The sequence below is a fragment of the Aspergillus sydowii genome (genome assembly GCF_001890705.1).
Source record: "Aspergillus sydowii CBS 593.65 unplaced genomic scaffold ASPSYscaffold_9, whole genome shotgun sequence".
Lineage (NCBI taxonomy): Eukaryota > Fungi > Ascomycota > Eurotiomycetes > Eurotiales > Aspergillaceae > Aspergillus > Aspergillus sydowii.
The window spans coordinates 61,345-79,744 of NW_024467867.1; the positions used below are offsets into that span (position 1 = coordinate 61,345).

The 18,400-nt window shown below is 49.6% G+C and overlaps 6 protein-coding genes across 6 annotated transcripts; 3 read left to right on the forward strand and 3 right to left on the reverse strand.

The window, feature by feature from the left end:
• Nucleotides 1–266: 266 nt before the first annotated feature.
• On the reverse strand, nt 267–1,346 carry ASPSYDRAFT_47579 (uncharacterized protein). The gene has a single exon (XM_040847458.1). The coding sequence runs from the start codon at nt 954–956 to the stop codon at nt 720–722; it is 237 nt and encodes a 78-aa protein (XP_040700114.1). The 5' UTR covers nt 957–1,346; the 3' UTR covers nt 267–719.
• A 9,661-nt stretch (nt 1,347–11,007) lies between these two features.
• ASPSYDRAFT_156851 (MYB DNA-binding domain protein) lies at nt 11,008–12,000 on the forward strand (the record flags this gene model as incomplete). Its single annotated transcript, XM_040842598.1, has 2 exons — nt 11,008–11,498; nt 11,571–12,000. The coding sequence occupies 2 exons, from the start codon at nt 11,008–11,010 to the stop codon at nt 11,998–12,000; spliced, it is 921 nt and encodes a 306-aa protein (XP_040700115.1).
• A 240-nt stretch (nt 12,001–12,240) lies between these two features.
• Nucleotides 12,241–13,182, reverse strand: ASPSYDRAFT_156212 (tRNA (carboxymethyluridine(34)-5-O)-methyltransferase; the record flags this gene model as incomplete). Its single annotated transcript, XM_040842536.1, has 3 exons — nt 12,241–12,727; nt 12,898–13,031; nt 13,081–13,182. The coding sequence occupies 3 exons, from the start codon at nt 13,180–13,182 to the stop codon at nt 12,241–12,243; spliced, it is 723 nt and encodes a 240-aa protein (XP_040700116.1).
• A 514-nt stretch (nt 13,183–13,696) lies between these two features.
• Nucleotides 13,697–14,623, forward strand: ASPSYDRAFT_91573 (uncharacterized protein; the record flags this gene model as incomplete). The annotated part of the gene is made up of 1 exon (XM_040852510.1): nt 13,697–14,623. One exon carries the CDS (start codon nt 13,697–13,699, stop codon nt 14,621–14,623), a length of 927 nt encoding a protein of 308 aa, XP_040700117.1.
• A 708-nt stretch (nt 14,624–15,331) lies between these two features.
• On the forward strand, nt 15,332–16,746 carry ASPSYDRAFT_156608 (putative tetracycline transporter; the record flags this gene model as incomplete). Its single annotated transcript, XM_040842568.1, has 2 exons — nt 15,332–15,400; nt 15,451–16,746. 2 exons carry the CDS (start codon nt 15,332–15,334, stop codon nt 16,744–16,746), a joined length of 1,365 nt encoding a protein of 454 aa, XP_040700118.1.
• Nucleotides 16,747–17,027: 281 nt separating this feature from the next.
• On the reverse strand, nt 17,028–18,205 carry ASPSYDRAFT_155965 (uncharacterized protein; the record flags this gene model as incomplete). The annotated part of the gene is made up of 2 exons (XM_040842514.1): nt 17,028–17,848; nt 17,932–18,205. 2 exons carry the CDS (start codon nt 18,203–18,205, stop codon nt 17,028–17,030), a joined length of 1,095 nt encoding a protein of 364 aa, XP_040700119.1.
• Between the last annotated feature and the right edge of the window lie 195 nt (nt 18,206–18,400).

The window sequence follows — 18,400 nt, forward strand, 5'->3', positions numbered from 1 at the left end:
GAGAAAAGTAGGTGGGGTGGTTAGTGATAAGACGCGACGCGGGGCTTTTTGGGGTTTTGACTCGGCCAATCAGCGACTTGTTCCTGTCAAGCCTTTGGTACCTTAAAGGTACCTAGTACAAGGTACCCCATTATCATCTTCCCGAGTATGTTCTAGATATCCCCGGTGTCCGTTGCCCCCAATAGGAAACCCACTCAATATAAAATAATGACATTGTAACTGACAATACGTACGCAGAATGTGAGTTTGTTCCAAGACTAAGAATGGTTGGACACTCATCGACATTTGTTGGATTTGTTTATTGAGCTTGTCCTCCAGTGCTCAGCACCGACTTGCTGTCTCCATTGGCAATGAAGGTAGACTTCGTCTGGACATTGGTGGTCGTGATGTCAGCCATTTCGCTGCCCAGTATATCAACCCGTTTTCATTATAGGTTGAATCGCTGCTCGTTTGGAGGCTGAAGATTTCAGTGTTCCCCCTCTGCTTGGTCCTATCATCTCCGTTGAGTTTTGAATATTTTGCGCCCAGCAATTCCAACGCGGTCCGACTTGGTAGCTTGACTAACGCCAACGTGTACTGTATAACTTGAGGATGCGGTTGTTGGCACTGTTGCTTTCCCTGGGCTCAGAGTAGCTGGTTTACCAGCACGATTACCCCGTATGGACGCCCTTTCAGCTTTCGACGAGCCGCCAAAAAAGTGCGGCGGCTCGGCCACAGCTTTACCACATTTTCTCCGGCGTGAGGCCCATGGCTGCTTCCCCTTCGGGAATCTCCCCAGTTGCTTCGGAAGTGAGTACAAAATTAGAGCTGGCACGGTGGACCGTTTCCATGCCTTTCAGTTTAAAAAGATGGTCAACTTCAGCAGCAAATGGTAGGCGTTTATGGAAAGTCCACTCGACGCGGTCTCTGATGTATATGGTTTGATTTATGAGAACACTAGTTTCATTTTTGGGCATCTCGCGATTTATGGGCTGTCAGTTGAGAGGAAGACCGCAGGAGGCAAGCATGCCCGTAAGCACGGGCTTTTTTTTTCTTTTCCCCATGTACGATTTTCAGCAGCTTGTCTAGTGAGAGTTCGTCCTTCACGGAGCCACTCTTTACCAGTGCCCACTTATTACTAGGTCCCTTGACTGTACAAGCGTCTCAGTCAACCTTGACAATGCTGACACCATAAATGTCTCTGTCAGCACCCGGGATAATAGTATAATGGAAGATGATGGAATGGAGCTCGTATAGGACATCTTGTCTGCTGGGAAAATTCGAATCCTGCCAATGTGCGGGGAGGGTCAGAGTGTCTCCTATGTTGAGCTTACCCGCTACTCGTTGTTCCTGGCCAATATAGAAGGAAAACTTCAGGGACGTGGCTGATATGTATGATTGTAGAGATGGGCTTCATCGTGTTTTTGTTCTGATTGAACCTATCACATTGGTTACAAGTCCATCCAGAGGCCTTACCAAATTGGAAGCGGTGATTAATTGCTTCAGTTCAAAGAGCGGGTTGCATGAGTGGTATACTACGTCGGAATGAGACGTTAAAGCAAAGTGTCGGTTCTTCCTCTGATGAACCCTTTGCGCACATTCCACATACTTGACTTGTTCTGAGACCGACCCCGGAAAAGTGTTGCAGATCTATGATCGCTCGGCCTTGTCCATGAGCTCTTCGCTAAGCTGTCTGAAGGAGGCCTCTATAAAGCGCCAGGGATCCTGACCGCTGTACATGTTCACAGTTTCCCATGTCGTATTGCATAATTTCGCCGAAACCCTCTCCATATAAGTATTATGTGTATCTTGGCGGATATTGCCATTCAAGTAGGACGCCGCCGGGTGATAGGAAGCGCAAAGCAGGCTCGTGTCTGGAGCATCGCACTTATGTCTCACTGGGGGACTTCCTGAGCGCAGTTCAGCAGGAGAGGGGTATGAACGAGAATCAAAATAGCGACAGTGCCGTATTTAAGCATGCGAGGGTTCTTGAATGACCTGATCTGTTTGTATTCGTAAGAGTCCAACCATCCAACCGCGACTGAGGTTCGATGCTTGTTCTTGCCAAAACATAAAAAAGTTATATGTTATGAGTGGATAGAATGTGGCTTACCTGTACTCCCTGGTCGCTCTATAGCCGTGAATTCCATGATGACTTCGTTTCAAGGTATACCACGCACAGCATTCTGTCCCCGGGGCTTCAATGGGGCCGATAGTGATTTGTTAGGAAAGACCGAAGGCGTAAAGGTCTATGTGGCGGCATGAGTGCAATGTGTTGCGACATCCAAGGAATTTATAGAAACAATGACCGCAGCCGCTGTGAGCAAAGAATTCTTTGTTTGTGCGTGCCTATCTCATTGTCCTTATTAATTAATCGCAGGCTTGATTGTGCGTTTGTGCGTTGCCGGGGATTCTTGCAACATATTGAAGAATCTGATCAGACGTTTTTGTAGAAAAGAATACTTTTTTAGAAAGCTGGGATAAGTTCGATCTTTGATAGCTGTCCAAGTTTACACCCCCCTTATATCAAATTATCTAGCTGCTACCAAGTTTCGCAGTTTGTTAACAAAAAGCACAAACCCGCGACTCTATACAAAGTCACATGTGATCTGAGCAAGAAGCGTTTTGATTTCTAGCATGACGGTGATGTGGAATTTAGTACTTTCGCCTGAGGTCAGTATGCTGCTTTCCAAACATGGTTACCGAGTACCGTATCGCTATACTCCAGCACGTTGTTGTCGGCCCCCAACGAACACCACAGTACCACGCAGTCGTGCAAAAATATGACCAGTAGAAAATGGAAATAGATGTATAATCCTCACACCTCGTACATACAACGTATCAACCCGTTGTTCCAGGGAGGAACTGGGGCCGCCTGATTGGAACAGCTCCTCAGACCAACGGTGATGTCAAAGAACCTCAGGCTAAAAGAGACGATCTTTCTCCACCCGTCTAGAGTCTCCTACCAAATTTAGTAGTAGGTGAGTCGGTCTTCTTCAACAGGGCCAAGTCCGAGCTGCAAGATTTCGGCCGTTCATCGAGGAGCCCAAACACGCCCTAGGATCGGATGGGGGATTCATTGCATCCTGCCCGGGGAATTTGGGGCGAATGGGAGGGGATTCTGGTTCGATACGTCGCGCCTCACTCGATCCATTGAGCACTGATCCCGTCCGACACGGGAAGTTTCGAACAAATTAGACGCGGTATTGGAGTCGTCTCCCTGTCAGCTCTCCTACCTAACATAGTATATTAACACTCTCGGCGTTGGTGGCGTTTGCGAGGGACTCTTCCCCCTTGTATCTGGATGTTATTCGTCGATCGAGCGATTCAGATTAAGCCTCGCAATGATATGGAAACACGGGCGGGGGGCGGCGAGGAGGTACATCCTTGGACCGTCAACTGTCAACCCAGGACTGTCTCCGTAAACAATCAGATGGGAAGCGACTGCTCATCATCATGGTCTGAAATTAAGACCGGTCTCGACCATACGCCTATGAACTGGTTCTTGAGATTAAGAAGTTAAGAACCAATAACGGGAGCGACGGGAGGTGGCTGGCTCAGGAAGATGATGGGGTTGTTTATCGAAGTCCTGCAATATCGATTACAGAATAATAACTGGGATGGTAGCCTCGATTTCCCCACAAATCCCATTGATCTCTCGTTTCATCTTGCGCGAGGCTTGGAGTCGAAATGAGTTATTACTTGGGCCGACGGCGTCGACTGGCTTCTCCGTGGTCAACTCACTTGCCTGTCGTGCTCTGCCCCGCGAAGTGCCTCATCCATTTCATGATGACTCCAATCAACCAGCTGATACAATTGGCGCCCATTGTCCTTCAATCACAATGTGGCCAGATCTTACAATACTTCTTCGTTCTTACAATCGATGAATCAGGTTGCCCTCCGGAGCCCCTCCCGAGGTTCTCGACTCTTGCGTCCTGTTCCCAAGTTCCAATTGCCCGAGTCGTCTCGGAGATGCTCGAGTCCAGGTGAATCAGACCGCGAGATCGTGGACCTTCCTCGCTTTGTTAAAAGTGGTCCTTTGAGTTCAAGCCAAAATTGCGTGCAGCCCTCCATGCAGGGTTGTGGGCAGTAATAAACTTCAACGGTAAAGGAGGGGTAATTCATTCATGTAATCGATAAGGATAATACTTCGAGTAATACATACTACCAAATGATGAGACGGACCAAGGCTCGCAGGGTTTCGGGTTTCAGGCTTTCAGCTGGCCAACATGCCAAGGGCAACAATGATGAAGTTGGATTAGGGCGATCGCTTCGATCCACGCAATCTGGTTTTATTCTGGGCAAATAAGAGCCCATCGCACGACGGAGCGACGGAGAGTTGCCGAGTCGGCAAAGAACACGAGGAGGGCCTTGGCAGCAGCCCTGGAGGTATACTGTCACTGCCTTCATGAGACAAAACACATGCTTCGCGTGTCTGCACCCCCTTTGTCCTGTTCCTTGGGGTTCTTACGGTTTCTTGCTTCAAGCTGAAGAAAATCGCGATTGACCCACCCGGCCATGCCCGACACTCGAATCATGAACCATCGTCTCGGAGATTACTGTGTGTGAGACGGATGATGGTGGTAGTCTGTGTCGAGTCTGTCGACTCAATCGAGCCCTCGCACTCCACAGGATAACCGCGTAAGCCGATCTCGTTCGCGCTGTTCTTGTATCACTATTCCCTATCCAGCAGATGGTCAAGATGATAAATCCACATCGGTTGGGCATCATTGTCTTTGGGCCTTGAGCCCATGACACTTACCAATCTAAGTTTCCTCCTTGACCGTTGTTCTCCACAGCCAGCTCGCATACTCTGTAGACGCATACACTTGTTGACTGGTGCACGGTGTCGACCTCAGAACTTCCGACTTCCTTCCACCTTTTTAGGGTATACAGGTAGTATGCTATTTTCTTGCAGTCGCCATGCAGCAGCCCCGGATTCCGGAGTCGTTCGATGATAGGCATCATAAGCGAGATTTCAGATCTCCCTCTGGCCCTCCGCACATTTCATGCTAACTTAGCGCCGGCCGTCAATTTGCAGGGGAAACCCCAGTTCATGAACCAACGCAGCACAGCAATGCCGGCATGAGACTGGCCCTGATGGGGTTGAAGGGGCAAATCTACATCACCGCCATCGTAAGTTATCAAAAACGGGGCTGATCTCGACCGGGGTCCTACGACTTGTATGTAGATTTGTACCCAATTTTCATCTTGCCGTCTCAAGGAAGCGAGCAAACGAGGGAACATGAGGAATGAGGAATGGGAATTGGAAGGAGGCTCTACCTAAGCCTCATTTTAACATTGGGGTTGATCTTGAATTTGTGCTACAGCCCAAGACTCCAGGTAAGACCAGGCGAGAGAAGGCCGCCCCGCCAGTGATAGGTACGTAGTTCTCAGAGAAAGACTGAGCTTTGGGGACGTCATCGATAATAGGGCCGAAGCCATGCTGGACTCCGTTAGCGACGATCATTGCTGCGTGCCAGAAATAGAGCGAGTTTTCGCAGCGCTATCCCTGCCTGTTCGACCCACAAGCGCCACCACTCGCGCTGAGGCACTCACTTTTGGTGCTCTTGAAACTTTCAACGCAGTCGCAGGAGTTGAAAAGAGTTCCAGTGCCGCGATCTTTCTTCTTCCCAATGAGGCGGAGCAAATGGCTCCCACCAATTTTTTTTTTTTTTGTCTTTTTGGAGATATGTTTATTTCCTTAGTTCCTTGTTGAGTCTCGCCCGGGAGAGGATGATCAAACCATTCCTGGCTCAAGGACCGGAGTCCGTCCATCGTCGCTGTCGGAGTTTTCCGCGGTTCAAAGCTTCAACCAACGGGACTGGTGAAACACGAGGGAAAAGAGCGACGGGCGAATCAGGACCTTCAGCCAACCGTCTCCTCCAAAGACGCCACCCGCGCCCTTCAGGAACCTCTTTGATAGAATAGTATTATCCAAGGCACTGCAGTATATTTTTATGGTGAAATCATATGCACTGCACATATCTCAGCCCAGGAATCGAGGTCCCCCTCGCTCAGTCGAAACGTTTACGATACAGATGCGCCCTGCCGCAGGTGGACAAGTTCCCAAGAATAATATGCATCTCGACCAGGAACCTGAACTCCGTACTGCATAGCAGGAACGCCATGTTCTAGGCCCTGAAATTGAACCCACCGCCATTTATCTCCTTCCTAGGCATATGATATCACGAACTGGCGATGTCAAGACTCAAGCCCGTGGAAAAGCAAAATTGGACCCAAGAGTCTAAATTAACAAAGTCTATCATAATTTTTTACATGCTCCTCATGATACATTGATGCCAGTCACTTTCCAGCCGGAGGATTGATCTGTCTGCGGCGACTGACCGCTCCGTAGCTTTCACGAGCTTCGATCCTGCATATGTTGTGCTGCGTCGCGTCGCGTAAAAACATCTGGTATTTGCGTCCACAAACCGCGGAATTTACGGGGAGAATCGAACTTTGCCTCGTGACCAGGCTGGCACTCGCCCTGCGGGCATACAGACAGCAGCGACACCCGAGATGAGATATCTGGTGAGTGTTGAACCCACATACAACCTCGGTTTGACCGTTTGACTGATTCGTGGTGCGTGCGTGTCCTCTGGATGAATTCCGAGACTAAATCCACTGGGCTCCTTCGTAAATTGGCGGTCGCCAGTCGGTCCAGACCTGAACAAGACTCGACCATTCTTCAGCGAATTCAGGGTAATTAAAGTCTTAAACACCGAATCGTACTGTGATAAATTGGGCGGCGTTCGGCGGACCCATGGCATGATTATGGCAATCTTGAGGTTGGCGTTGACATTCCCCACTTGACCCGTTCCAGTCTGGGGCCCGAGAGTCTAGAAGCCAATGAAACACCCAGTAATCAATTCTTCGTTCAGGCAAGCCACTGTTTGACCTTGGAAGGTCCTGCTGGGTCCCACCTGTCCCTGGGTAATCTTGCAGAACGAGTGTTTCAGAACCTACCCTTGTCTCTCCTTCCCGCCTGTCAGCCCCGTCGTTCGGACGAGGCCAACCAACCTTCTCCGCAATCGCGACTATTACTATGATTGTCGTCCCATCAGCAATTCAGTATGTGCTTCTCGCCGCTTTGTGCCATCCCTTACATGAGGGGAGTCACATAGATTGACAGCCCCCGTCTTTGTTTGTTTGGGCTCTTTGGGCTTTTGGGGACCTGTTTACCAGGAGAGGGTCCGTACGAATTCAACATAAAGATGTTGCAAGGACCGGCACATTGCGCTGTCGTAACCAAACCCAGAATAATATGGAGCAAAAGGGCCATTGAAGAGCGTTCTAGACTCGAAAGAACAAGCGCAGACGCGGCGGCAAGCGAACGCCTTTGGTCTTAGACCAAGACGGACCCAATCGAGGGTTGCGTTGATTTGCTCCCTCTGGGGTTATTGTGAATTTACAGTTAGCTTCCAACTTGTACGTACTCGCGAGCAAGAGAGTGTCCCGCAGGATACTGGGTACTGTATCCACGAGCTACCTCATGAATGAATGCGACCTTCATGCTACCCAGCCGTTGGATGATCCCGGATCAACTTCCGTCTTGTTTGACGCTTTGACTGTTTGGCCCTTTCATTCCCCCGTAATAAGGATCGTTCTCAGGGGCTCACAAACCAACGTCGACTCGTATAACCGAAATGACCAGGCCCATGAAAGGCAGATCATATCCTCAGCGATGGGTTCGTCAAGTCTGAAGGGACCCGGGCGCGCCAAAAAAGCACCAAGCCCTCGTAAAAAATACCTCGGGTACTTTTGTGTTTAATGTTGTTTTGTGCCAAATGGCGATTTATCGCGAAAGACGCTTGTTTTGCTGATTGCGGGTTGGAAGGAAGGACACATGGTAGAGGCACAATGATCAGAGGCGCCGATGAGGTCTATGGGCGACAATTATAATACCCCTGTCCTTTTCACAGCGAACGACGCTGTCGAATTTCATGTTAAGAAGCGCTCATGCAAAGACCCAGGGCAAACCAAACCGCGCCAACTAGATAGTGGTACAAACTAACACACACTAGGTAAGACCTTCAACCCTGAGTGATTCGGAGAATTTGCACTAAAGATGAAGAGTAGCGCGTGGTATTTGCTAGGGTCTTCCCGTCATACCTCCGGGTGGAAGAAAATTCCGCAGCTCAGTTCTATCGAAAAGAACCTCGACTTGCTCGTTCAACGTTGACGAAGAAACCTTCCTTTGAGATGCCAACCCACGCTGCTGCTCCACCATCCGAACTACGCATTTTGGCACCTGGTGTCAAGACCCGATCGACTCCTGACAGCGACACGAGAATGAGGGTGGATGCATCACTTTCTGGAGAAAAAGACAATAATGAAACAGAAGCTCCTGGTCGATTATTATTATTAGTTCATCACCGCTTTTTCCATGCGCGCCCTTGGTGCGACTCTTTCCAAACATGGTTCGAGTAGGCCTGGGATCGAGATGACTGCCTCCGCCGTCGCCAAAAACCACGACGGATATCCAATTTTCATTTTTTTTTTTTCGTTTTTCTTTTACTTTTTCTGCCTTGTCCAAGATGGCGGTGGCGACCTGTATTTTCTTCTCTTGAGTTGGCTCGGAATCATGCCAACCAGATGGCAGACGGGTTGCACCGATTAGCTGCAGTTGGACCGTGAACAAAGGCGAACAGTCGCTAAAATAGACCCCGGATCCCAGCTAGTGCGCTTGCTAGTGATATTACCTAGGCCGATACTTGCCCTTCAAGGTTTGGGTTCGTGGCCGTTGGACAGATCCATCGCCATGCGCAGGATTAATTGGCTGGCCGATCCCACCAGCCGTTGGGACTTACTCGAAGTGTAAGACACCAAGAAAGGAAAATGCGAAGGGTCCGAGGTTTTGCGAATAATGAATTGGCGGCCATCGATTGCCGCCATGGGGACTCTGCATCGAACACTGGAGGTCAGCAGCAAAACAAGCACCTTTCTCCTTACTCTTCCCGTGTGTCGGCCGATGCGCTGTTAATACTGCACACTATAGCTTGTAGCCAGTTTAGGATCTGACGCCGTTGAACAACGTCAGCCCCGTTCATTTTCCTCCACTTTGTCTCCAGAGGGCTAGTATGAGGATAGAATGGTTTGTTTCCCCACCAAAAGTGAACCATGTTTCTCGAGAGTTGTTCTTTTGCCTTCCCGCGGCTGTTTTATTTCCAATTATCTTTCAGGCTTTTATTCTTGTCTTTTGCGCTTCGCCCCTTCTTCGAAGTTCGAACCCATGGGCCCCAGCAGGTACCGAAGGCGAAGTGCTAGTGCTGGGGTATTCAGGTGTAGTCGGGGATTGTTGTGACCTGACCTGTCTTCCGATAGGGCACAAATTCTCCATTGCCTCCGAGACTGCAGACAACAGCACATACTCCATACTGCTACATACAGGGGGTAGAGAGCCTTAAGATCTATCATGCATCAGTTTACTCCGTAGTTAGTTAATATGTTGCAGCTTTGGAGGATGCAAAACCGAAACTCGTCTCTGATTTGCCCCATCGTTTTGTTACAGAGATCCCGTCCCAGGACTCTGCTCGGCCTTTAGTAGATGAAGTGCATGTAATTTTTAATCGGAGGAACCAGCAAAATTCTCGCCGGCGAATACTTTGGCGCTTTTGCGTAGTTCAAAGGGGGGCTCGAACGTTCGGGAGGGGTTGGAGCCGTTCTTTTTCCTAGTGCTGTATCTTCGAGTGGAACCGTTTGATAATCATCGTTAATATTAACTCTTCTTTTTTTTTTTTTTTTCCCCCATTCCCTTTTCCTTTTTTTAAATTTTTAATTCCTTTCCCGTTTCCTTTTTTTATTTTTTTATTTTTTATTTTTATTTTTTATTATTGTCCACAATTTTAACCGTTTTACCGTTTTATTCATGTTTTTGCCCTTCAGCCCGGCCTCCCTCGAGGCAGGACAAGCGGGCGTCTTCAACAACAGAGACAGCATAATACTAGAGCAGGGACTAAGTATTGTAGAGATGACAGACAAAGTCTGAGTTAGAGAGCCATGGTTCCTCGTCATGAACTCGTTTTATTATTACCAGGGCTGTTAGAGGGGGTCTAACAGCCCTGTATCATCAGCGTTATTGCAAATTAAAAAATAAAATGAAGGAAAATAATGGTAAAACAATTAATGTCAACGGTTTCTCGAACCTGGGCTCGCCTCTGGGTCAACCTAGTGCCTCCTACGCCTGATACTGAGCTTCTCACTGGCTGCCAGCTGCTCAATCAGCTGTCATGGCTGAGGTACCTCCTCCGCTGCCGATGGATGATGATCTCCTTCCAGTAATGCCATCCAGGCGTGGTTTCATCTCTCGCCGTTGGCTTTTCCCTCTTCTCTCTCTTCTTCTCCTGCTCCTGTTAACTTTCTTTTTCTTCTCGTCACTGCCCCAATTCTTCCCTCGTTTTGATTGCTGCTCTGGGTCTTCATCCTCGTCCTTGACGGCCGCCAGGCATCTCTAGATCTCGTGCCATCCGAGACCCTCCTCGTTGTCTCCGTTTCACTCCCATCGTTCGAACTTCCCAAAATCCATCGATTGGACACATTAGATTCGCGATACTAGTTCATTATCGTTCTCGGAGTTTCTTCGCCTTGCGTCTTGTTTTAGATCGCCATCTGTGCTTGGTCCGTGATAGGATACGCTCCGAAGCGACTCAGCCTCCGCAGGGCAGCCATCTATCTATCAGGCTAGTCCTGTCGCTCGTTGCGAAACTAAACCAAGCAATTTTAACAGGGCTGCTAAACGTACCAGTATTTATCATTCCGCTTAAGGTGCTGGCTTGTTGATCTATCCATTTGCACCCGCCTGTTGTCCTACTCAATTCGGCTGGGCTGTGAGTGGACTACTGGAACGTTTGTTGCCACTGTCAAGACGTGCGCACCCATCTAAATATCGGGCACCCAAGGACAACGGCGACAGCAACTCACTTCTTTTTTTACTTTTTTTTCTTTGACCTCCGCGTATGCTACTCCATTCTTGCCCATCACAACACCATATAAACAAGCAAGCCTACAACCCCGTGAATCGCGCATATGATTGCGTTACAAAACCATCCTATCTTACCACCTCCTGCCAAAGTGGATATCTCACTGCTGTTGAAGCCCCAAGATGAAGAAGAAGCGGCCCCCATGAACACCACATCGACCCTCCCGCCAGTTCCTGCTATGCACCACTTGCCCCCGGTGGCGCCGATTGCACCACCACCGGTTGGGCTTGCAACCCAGCCACCGGTGCCTTCGGTGTCCTCGGTGTCCCCACTGACTGCCAAAGCTCCAACTGGAACGAAGCGCTTGCAACCAGCTCACACAGCGGAATCCCCGGCCAAGAAGCAGTCAAAGTGGTCTCCAGAGGAGGACTCTCTGATCATTGAGCTGCGGGGCAGCGGTATGAAGTGGGAGGACATTAGCAAACGGCTACCCGGACGAAGCGCAATTAGCTGCCGCCTTCATTATCAAAATTATCTGGAACGCCGAAGCGAATGGGATGAGGATAAGAAAAACAAACTCGCACGGCTTTATGAAAGGTATCTACATCTTTTCTTTTGAGTGAGGTTACGCGAATGGCCGGTATTTGATTGCTGACTCTTAATTGATAGGTTTAAGGCCGAGATGTGGTCGAAAGTAGCGGAGGAGATGGCAATTCCATGGCGAGCTGCAGAGGCCATGCATTGGCAGTTGGGAGAACAAGAGATGGCGCGTCGAGCTGGCGTGGTCCCATTCTCGCTCTCTAGTTCTGCGATCGACCCGCCTACGACTAGGACACGCAGAGCGAGTACATCATTATCCCGACCAAGAAAGGGCTCAGCATCACGGTCGAATTATCCTCCTCCTCAGCTTCCGTCTGTTCAAGAGCTCACCGCTGGGGTTCCTGCTGCTGGTGTACCTGCATTCGCACCCCCGCCTTTCGCACCCCCAATGACCACGCGAGACGCCTACCGCATAGCAGGACCACCACTGGATTTGGGGAGAGGTCATCCCGGTCACCTAGGCCCCAATATTGGCCCTCCCGCTCGAACGCTTCCCTAGCTGGACCGGTTTTCCTTTGTTCGTTTTGCGTTGTTACGAATTGCATAGCGCTGGAGGTGTTTTGATTCATAGGGAGGGTCACTTATAGACGATTGCGCGAATTTTATATCCTTCACTCAAGTGGGAGGCCCCTGCGAGGGGTGGCTTTATCGGTTCTGCCATGTTTCCTACTATCACAGAACCCAAGCAACTCCGAGGCTGGATCTCGGAGCAGACTTCCAAGTACGATTTCGGTCATGGTTATTTCTGATCTACCCGCGTCGCGATCGCCCACCAGTTATCTTTATCGTACCCGGATTCCAGCACGCGCCCGCCCGCGCTGTCAACGTCCCGCTCCAGTTCCGCAGCTTGGTAGAGATGATAGTATCGGTGGAACACCTTTGGTTGAGCATCTTGGGTATCTTGAGGGCTAGGAGTCTTCATGACCCAGGGAACCATGATATCTTGGTCGTCCCCTTTATCCCATCCTCTGCGGCTAGACTTTTGCTCAAGTGCCCAGACATAGATCAGAGCTCTACCGCCGCGAGCGTCGCCAGAGGCAGGCCTTAGTGTGCGCAAGATTTCACGAACTGCTTGAACTCTTCTTTCTGGAGTGGACAGATGGTGCACAACGGCAATTGAAATTGCGAAATCAAAGAATGAGTCTGGATGTGGCAGATTCAAAACATCAGCCAAGATGGTCGAGTGTGGCTGATGTTGACGAGCAATTCGCGCGAGATTCTCGGATCTAGAATTGTCAGTCGGGTACATCAATCAATCCATAAGATAGCAACGATGTGCGAAGATATTTTGCATGTAACATTTCCTTTGTTTTATTGACGGGAAAGGAAGAAACGATGTAAATAAATGACACGGATTAAGACAGACTCAATGAATGTTAAAAAAAGATGCACATACCGATCGGAGGCCACGATATAGACACTTTTATTCACCGGCAAGTACTTGCCGTTGCCACATCCTACATCCAACCCAACAGCACCGGGGCTCTGGCTCTGAAGAAAACGTTCCACGATGGGCCATGGCTGTGGCAGCTGAGTTAACCTGACTGTTGCATGGAGGACCAATAGCAGGCGAGCAAACCTTGTATCTCGTTGCCGAAAAATGTTTCGCAATCTGCTGGTACACCTCATGCACATTCTTCTCCTCATACGCATCCCGGTCGTCTCGGTCCTCAGAAGCCATATCTAATTGCAAGAGAAGATGTATCAACAAGTTGCAAACTGACTCCGCTGGGTGCCCAACTCCGTCCCGAGTCTATTGGTGTCGTCCGGTGCTTGGTGGTTAGAAACGGGAAAAAAAGCACACCTCAGTTGCAACTGCAGGAGTGGGATGTTGGGCTTCGACTGGATACAATACGGTACGGTATTTTCTGCAGCTTTGCACGCTTTTCATGGACTTCAAGTACGACACCATACGGACGATGTAAAATTAAAGTTGGGACTTTCCATGCGCATCGGAGAATTTCTGAGTCAGCAGTGATTGATTTGCTGCGCGATGTATTCGTATTGCGTCTCCTCAGCACTCCGTATCTTGTATGAGAGACGGTAGATTTTGGATCCGAGGTCTTTTTCTATGCCATCACGGTCGCTGGCTTCGTTGACGGTTGCTTGTTTACCCCTTACCTCCTGGCCAGGGCTTGAAGCATATCCGCCTACACTATCGATATATCAAGGAGTACTATATGGAGATGGATAACATGAGCATGGACCTCCCAAAAACAACAAAGTTCATCAACGGCATCCTTTCTCAAGTATCACGATGCGTCACATCCACCACAGCGCCACCAGGAGAAGCTGGACTGGAGATCCAAACACAGCGTCATCCGCGCCTGACCAAATCCGAGCCGACATCCGCATTTCCAAATTCACAAGTAACAAACCTAAAACCGTTAATGCTGACGCTTCACTGCGTCTTTCCGAATGAGTTCCTCCTCGCACTGGACATATTGGATAGAGGACTTGTTAGACGTGTTCGCACGCGGTGTAGAAATGAGTCTGGAGAGAGAAATGGAGATGAAGCGCACGCCGAAAGGGAACCCACCGGAGTTCAATCCGATGAGGGTGGCAAAGACAAAAACAAAAGTAGCAAGACGCAGCAAGAAGATTTCTTTTTCGTCACATCTGCTTCAATAGCCTCGAGTACCTTGAGGCCATCGTTTCCCGCATCCCAACCTGGCGGGGCCCAAAGCCAGTTGCAAACCCAGAAACAATGGCAGGAAGAAGGTTATGAAGTCCGCCTCCAAGCATGGAATTGCACTTGCCCGTCCTTTACTTTGTCTGCATTCCACGACCTAGACCCAGAGCCATCATCGCCCCCACCGTCCTCGTCATCTTCGGACCAGGGAGGGAATATAGAAGGCAATGACAGTCCTATGGCAGCCTACGATGGTGGTGGCGGCACTAGTGTGGATGCCAACGTCTTCGACACGGCTGCTTACTCCTTCGGTGGCACACTGCCTCTGCACACGGAGTCAGCGCCTCCCGTCTGCAAGCATATTCTGGCTTGTTTGCTTGCTGCGCTTTGCCCAGGCCTTGATGGAGGAGATGGAGCGACTAGTAGTGAGCAGTTTGTTTCTCTTGACAGAGATGAGATTGCCGCACTGTGTGCTGGCTGGGGCGGCTGAATTCGTGGCTTTCGATGTGGAAGATTACGTAGCTTGCATATAGCATAACTGGGGCACTAGTTACCGGACATGGTCCAAATTAAACAATTCCATTTAACTAACTATGATTTATTTAACCTCCGGGCATTGACACTACTCCTGTAATTCTGAGTGGTACATTGACCGGAGTTAGATGGGTTACTATATCTTTAGGATGACCTCGCGCTCATGACTTTAGACAAATTTCAAATTCCCCTACATAGCGTATAATTAGATATAAGAACCAATAAACTAATATCTAGGAGACTCATAATATTTGATATGATATTCAGTGGGCTGCCTGTTGCCCCAAATGTAAATGTCACTATACTGAATATGGTAATTTCAAAAAGAATTCGCCCCTAATTTCTTTAGTCCGATTTCATATTTCAAATCCAGTTCGTAAATGTATCCACGATCCGAGTATAGTAAGGCTTACCGTAAAGGTGTCGATGAAGGTGGATTTATATGGAATCCCATTGGCGGGGACCTCGATGTAAGAATATGACATAATGTTTGTTGGTCCCGAACGTGACCTGATTATCTGATATCGAAATTCCAAAACAATCATTTAAGACAGCTTGCAAGTTGCCTTCGCTGAGCCTTCCCAGCTCCCCTATATATCCGATGCTTTCTTTTTTGTGTCTTTCTTCCTGAATGCCACTTTCTGCTAGCTCACACCTCATCGCTATGGCCGTGCCCGCAGACCAGCGGAAAACCATCCTCAAGGTCCTAATGACCTCCTTGCTATTGGACCTTGTATGTTCTCGTTCCGTACTTCTCTATGTGGTCTAACAATTTTAATTCAGATATCATTTACTTTCATCCTACCTTTATTTCCGTCACTTCTATCCTTCTATCGCACGCAAGACCCTTCGCCTGCGTCCACTCTGAACCGCATCTTTCACTACTTGAACGCGTACAAAAACTCCTTTGCAAAACCAATCGATTCTCGCTATGATATTGTACTCCTTGGCGGAGCACTCGGCTCTCTTTTTTCACTTCTCCAAGCTATCGCCGCCCCCTTTATCGGCCGCCTCTCCGACAAACACGGCCGGCGCACAGCTCTTCTTGCCTCTATGGTTGGAAATACACTAAGCGTTGCGCTCTGGGTCGCCGCGACAGATTTTCGCACGTTTCTTGCTAGCCGTGTCGTCGGGGGTCTCAGCGAGGGAAATGTGCAGCTAGCGCACGCAATTGCGACTGATATTAGTGACCCGAGCCAACGTGGGTCAACAATGGCACTCGTCGGTGCTTGTTTCAGTATCGCGTTTACGTTCGGCCCTGCCCTAGGCGCGTTTCTGGCCAGCATCACAACCGTTGCGGCAAATCCGTTCGCGACAGCTGCGGGGGTTTCGCTGGCGCTTATCGTGCTCGAGACAGCATATATCTATGCTTGCCTTCCCGAGACGCATCCGCGACTCACAAGCCTCCTGAAATCCCCATCCACATCCTCAACGGCGCAAGAGAGCCCGGCAAAGTCAACTAAGCCCACCACTAGCTCGCAGACACTGCGAAGATACACAAACAACCCCGCCATCCTCAACGGCCTGCATTTTCTTTTCCTTCTCCCTTTCTCTGGCATGGAATTCTCCCTCCCTTTTCTGACGGCAACATTTTACGTCAACTCTAGGGCTTCGCCAGCGGCACTAAATGGCCGCCTCCTCTCGACAATGGGCCTCATTGCGTCTCTTCTTCAAGGCACAGTTGTGCGCCGTCTTCCACCACTTCAAACAGTGCGTATTGGTGTTGTAAGCGCAGCAATCTCATTCTTCTTACTATCCCGTGTCACCTCAATAGCGGGCCTATATACCGCCGCGAGTTTATTAGCTATTACAAGCGCGACGGTTGTGACGGGGCTAAACAGCCTTGGTTCGTTGGAAGCGAAGGAGGAGGAGAGGGGTGTTGTTTTGGGAAGGTTAAGGAGTTGGGGCCAGGTTGGACGTGCGGCGGGACCAATACTGTTTTGCTCACTGTTTTGGTGGGTTGGGAGAGAGGTTGCATATCTTACTGGAAGTATAGTAATGACCGGTGTTTGCGTGGGCGTTTTTGTAGGGTTGAAAGCGCCTTCGGTCACCCGTGCCCCTGGGGTTAAGCAGGCATAGATAGATGTACCATATTCAGTGTTCTGACTCTGAACACCCAGCAGAGGGAGACCTATAATCTGTGCCACAACTGTGTATGTTGATCTAAAAATTGAATCAATGCCGCTGCTGGCCAGCTGGGATTGATGTGCCGCATGAATCGTTCACCGGGGTATAGACATGTGCAATATTATACAATCCTAACAAAGCATAAAATCCATCAAGAAAGGAGATTTCTTCCAGATAAAATACAACTCCTTAACTCTAGCAATATCGCCCCAACCTAGACTGAGAAGAGTGGACTATGATGACGCCTCTGACATCCTGTCGCTCTTTCCCTTGTGATGATGCTCAAGATATCGCCCGTTATCTCGACTATGCGCGGAAAAGCTGTTTAAACCAAACTCAGAGCAGCCTAGCAATCCCGCTGGCGGGGCGGGATCCAACGACCCCCTCGCTTTCCCAATCAACCAATCTGTAAGGGTAACAAACTTCGCTGTGCGCTCCCATCCGCTCGCGTCCTCGGCATGCTCGATCGTCTGCGTTAAGACACGGCCTTCTTCATCAAATGAGAAGATGAAAAGCCCCGTAAACTCGTCGTCTCTGGATAATTTGAAAATAGGCGCATCACCGCCCAATAAGACGTTTAGACCTTTATTCGTTCCGGTCTTGGATTCGCCATCGCTATCTGCGGCACTCTCCGCACTCGTATCTGGCCTTTCTGATGCAGAAGAAGACCGCGACCCCGATGTTGAGGACGGGGAGGGTGTATTCGACGAATGAGTTCGCTCCGTCCGCCATCGCACAACAAGTCTTTCATCTCCATAGTCCCAATTTCCGCCTCGCGTGTTGCTATGCGCGTTGAGATGCGGGTCTGGCACTGTTCCCGCGCGCACGATCCGTTCACTTAGGATTTGCAGCTTTACGTTCCCGACTAACGGGACGCTGCTCCATGCCACCGGGACTGCCCATAAAGCCGCGCGGTAAAGTGTCCGTCCCTTGACTGTTGGGAGGTGTGGATGGGTTGACGGAAAAAGATGTAATGTCACGCTCGGGGAGAGGATATGCGGCGGGAGAGGGTTGACGAGGATTGTCGGGAGGAGTGGGGAGAGGAGCCGTAACGCTGTATGAAGACACCCGTTAGCTTCTATTCTTGTAGACAACCTCCTTAGGTATATTTTTGCAATGAAGAGGGGGTCTGTATACTCTTTCCCAGCTTTAGGATCCGCTCATCGGGAGGCTTGTGATCGTTTTGGTTCTTCGGGTCGAGGTCGTCGGTTAGGGAGTATTTGAAGTCGAACGGCGGTAGAGAGCTTGAAGACGTATGCGATGGAGAAGTGTCATGACGGATATAGGCGTGTGCTAGGGGCCGGATATGAGAAGAGGCGCATCTCGAGGGTATGAATCGAGGGTGATGCGAGCGGGTATGGATGACACGGGAGGGGCTGGATGACGGCGGCGGTATAGCGAGCTTTGGCATCGCGAGAGTTGAATGATGGCGTGATTAATGCATTAGACACAGTACAGTGTAGGTATGTTGAAAGCAGAACGCAGAGATGGAGGCGACTGGTATTTGGAGACGGAGAGAATTACTTTAACTAAATGATGACGTTGACCCACAACGCCTCCAAGGTTCTACTTGGTCGATCCTGGGGTCTTCTAAATAGTTATTAAA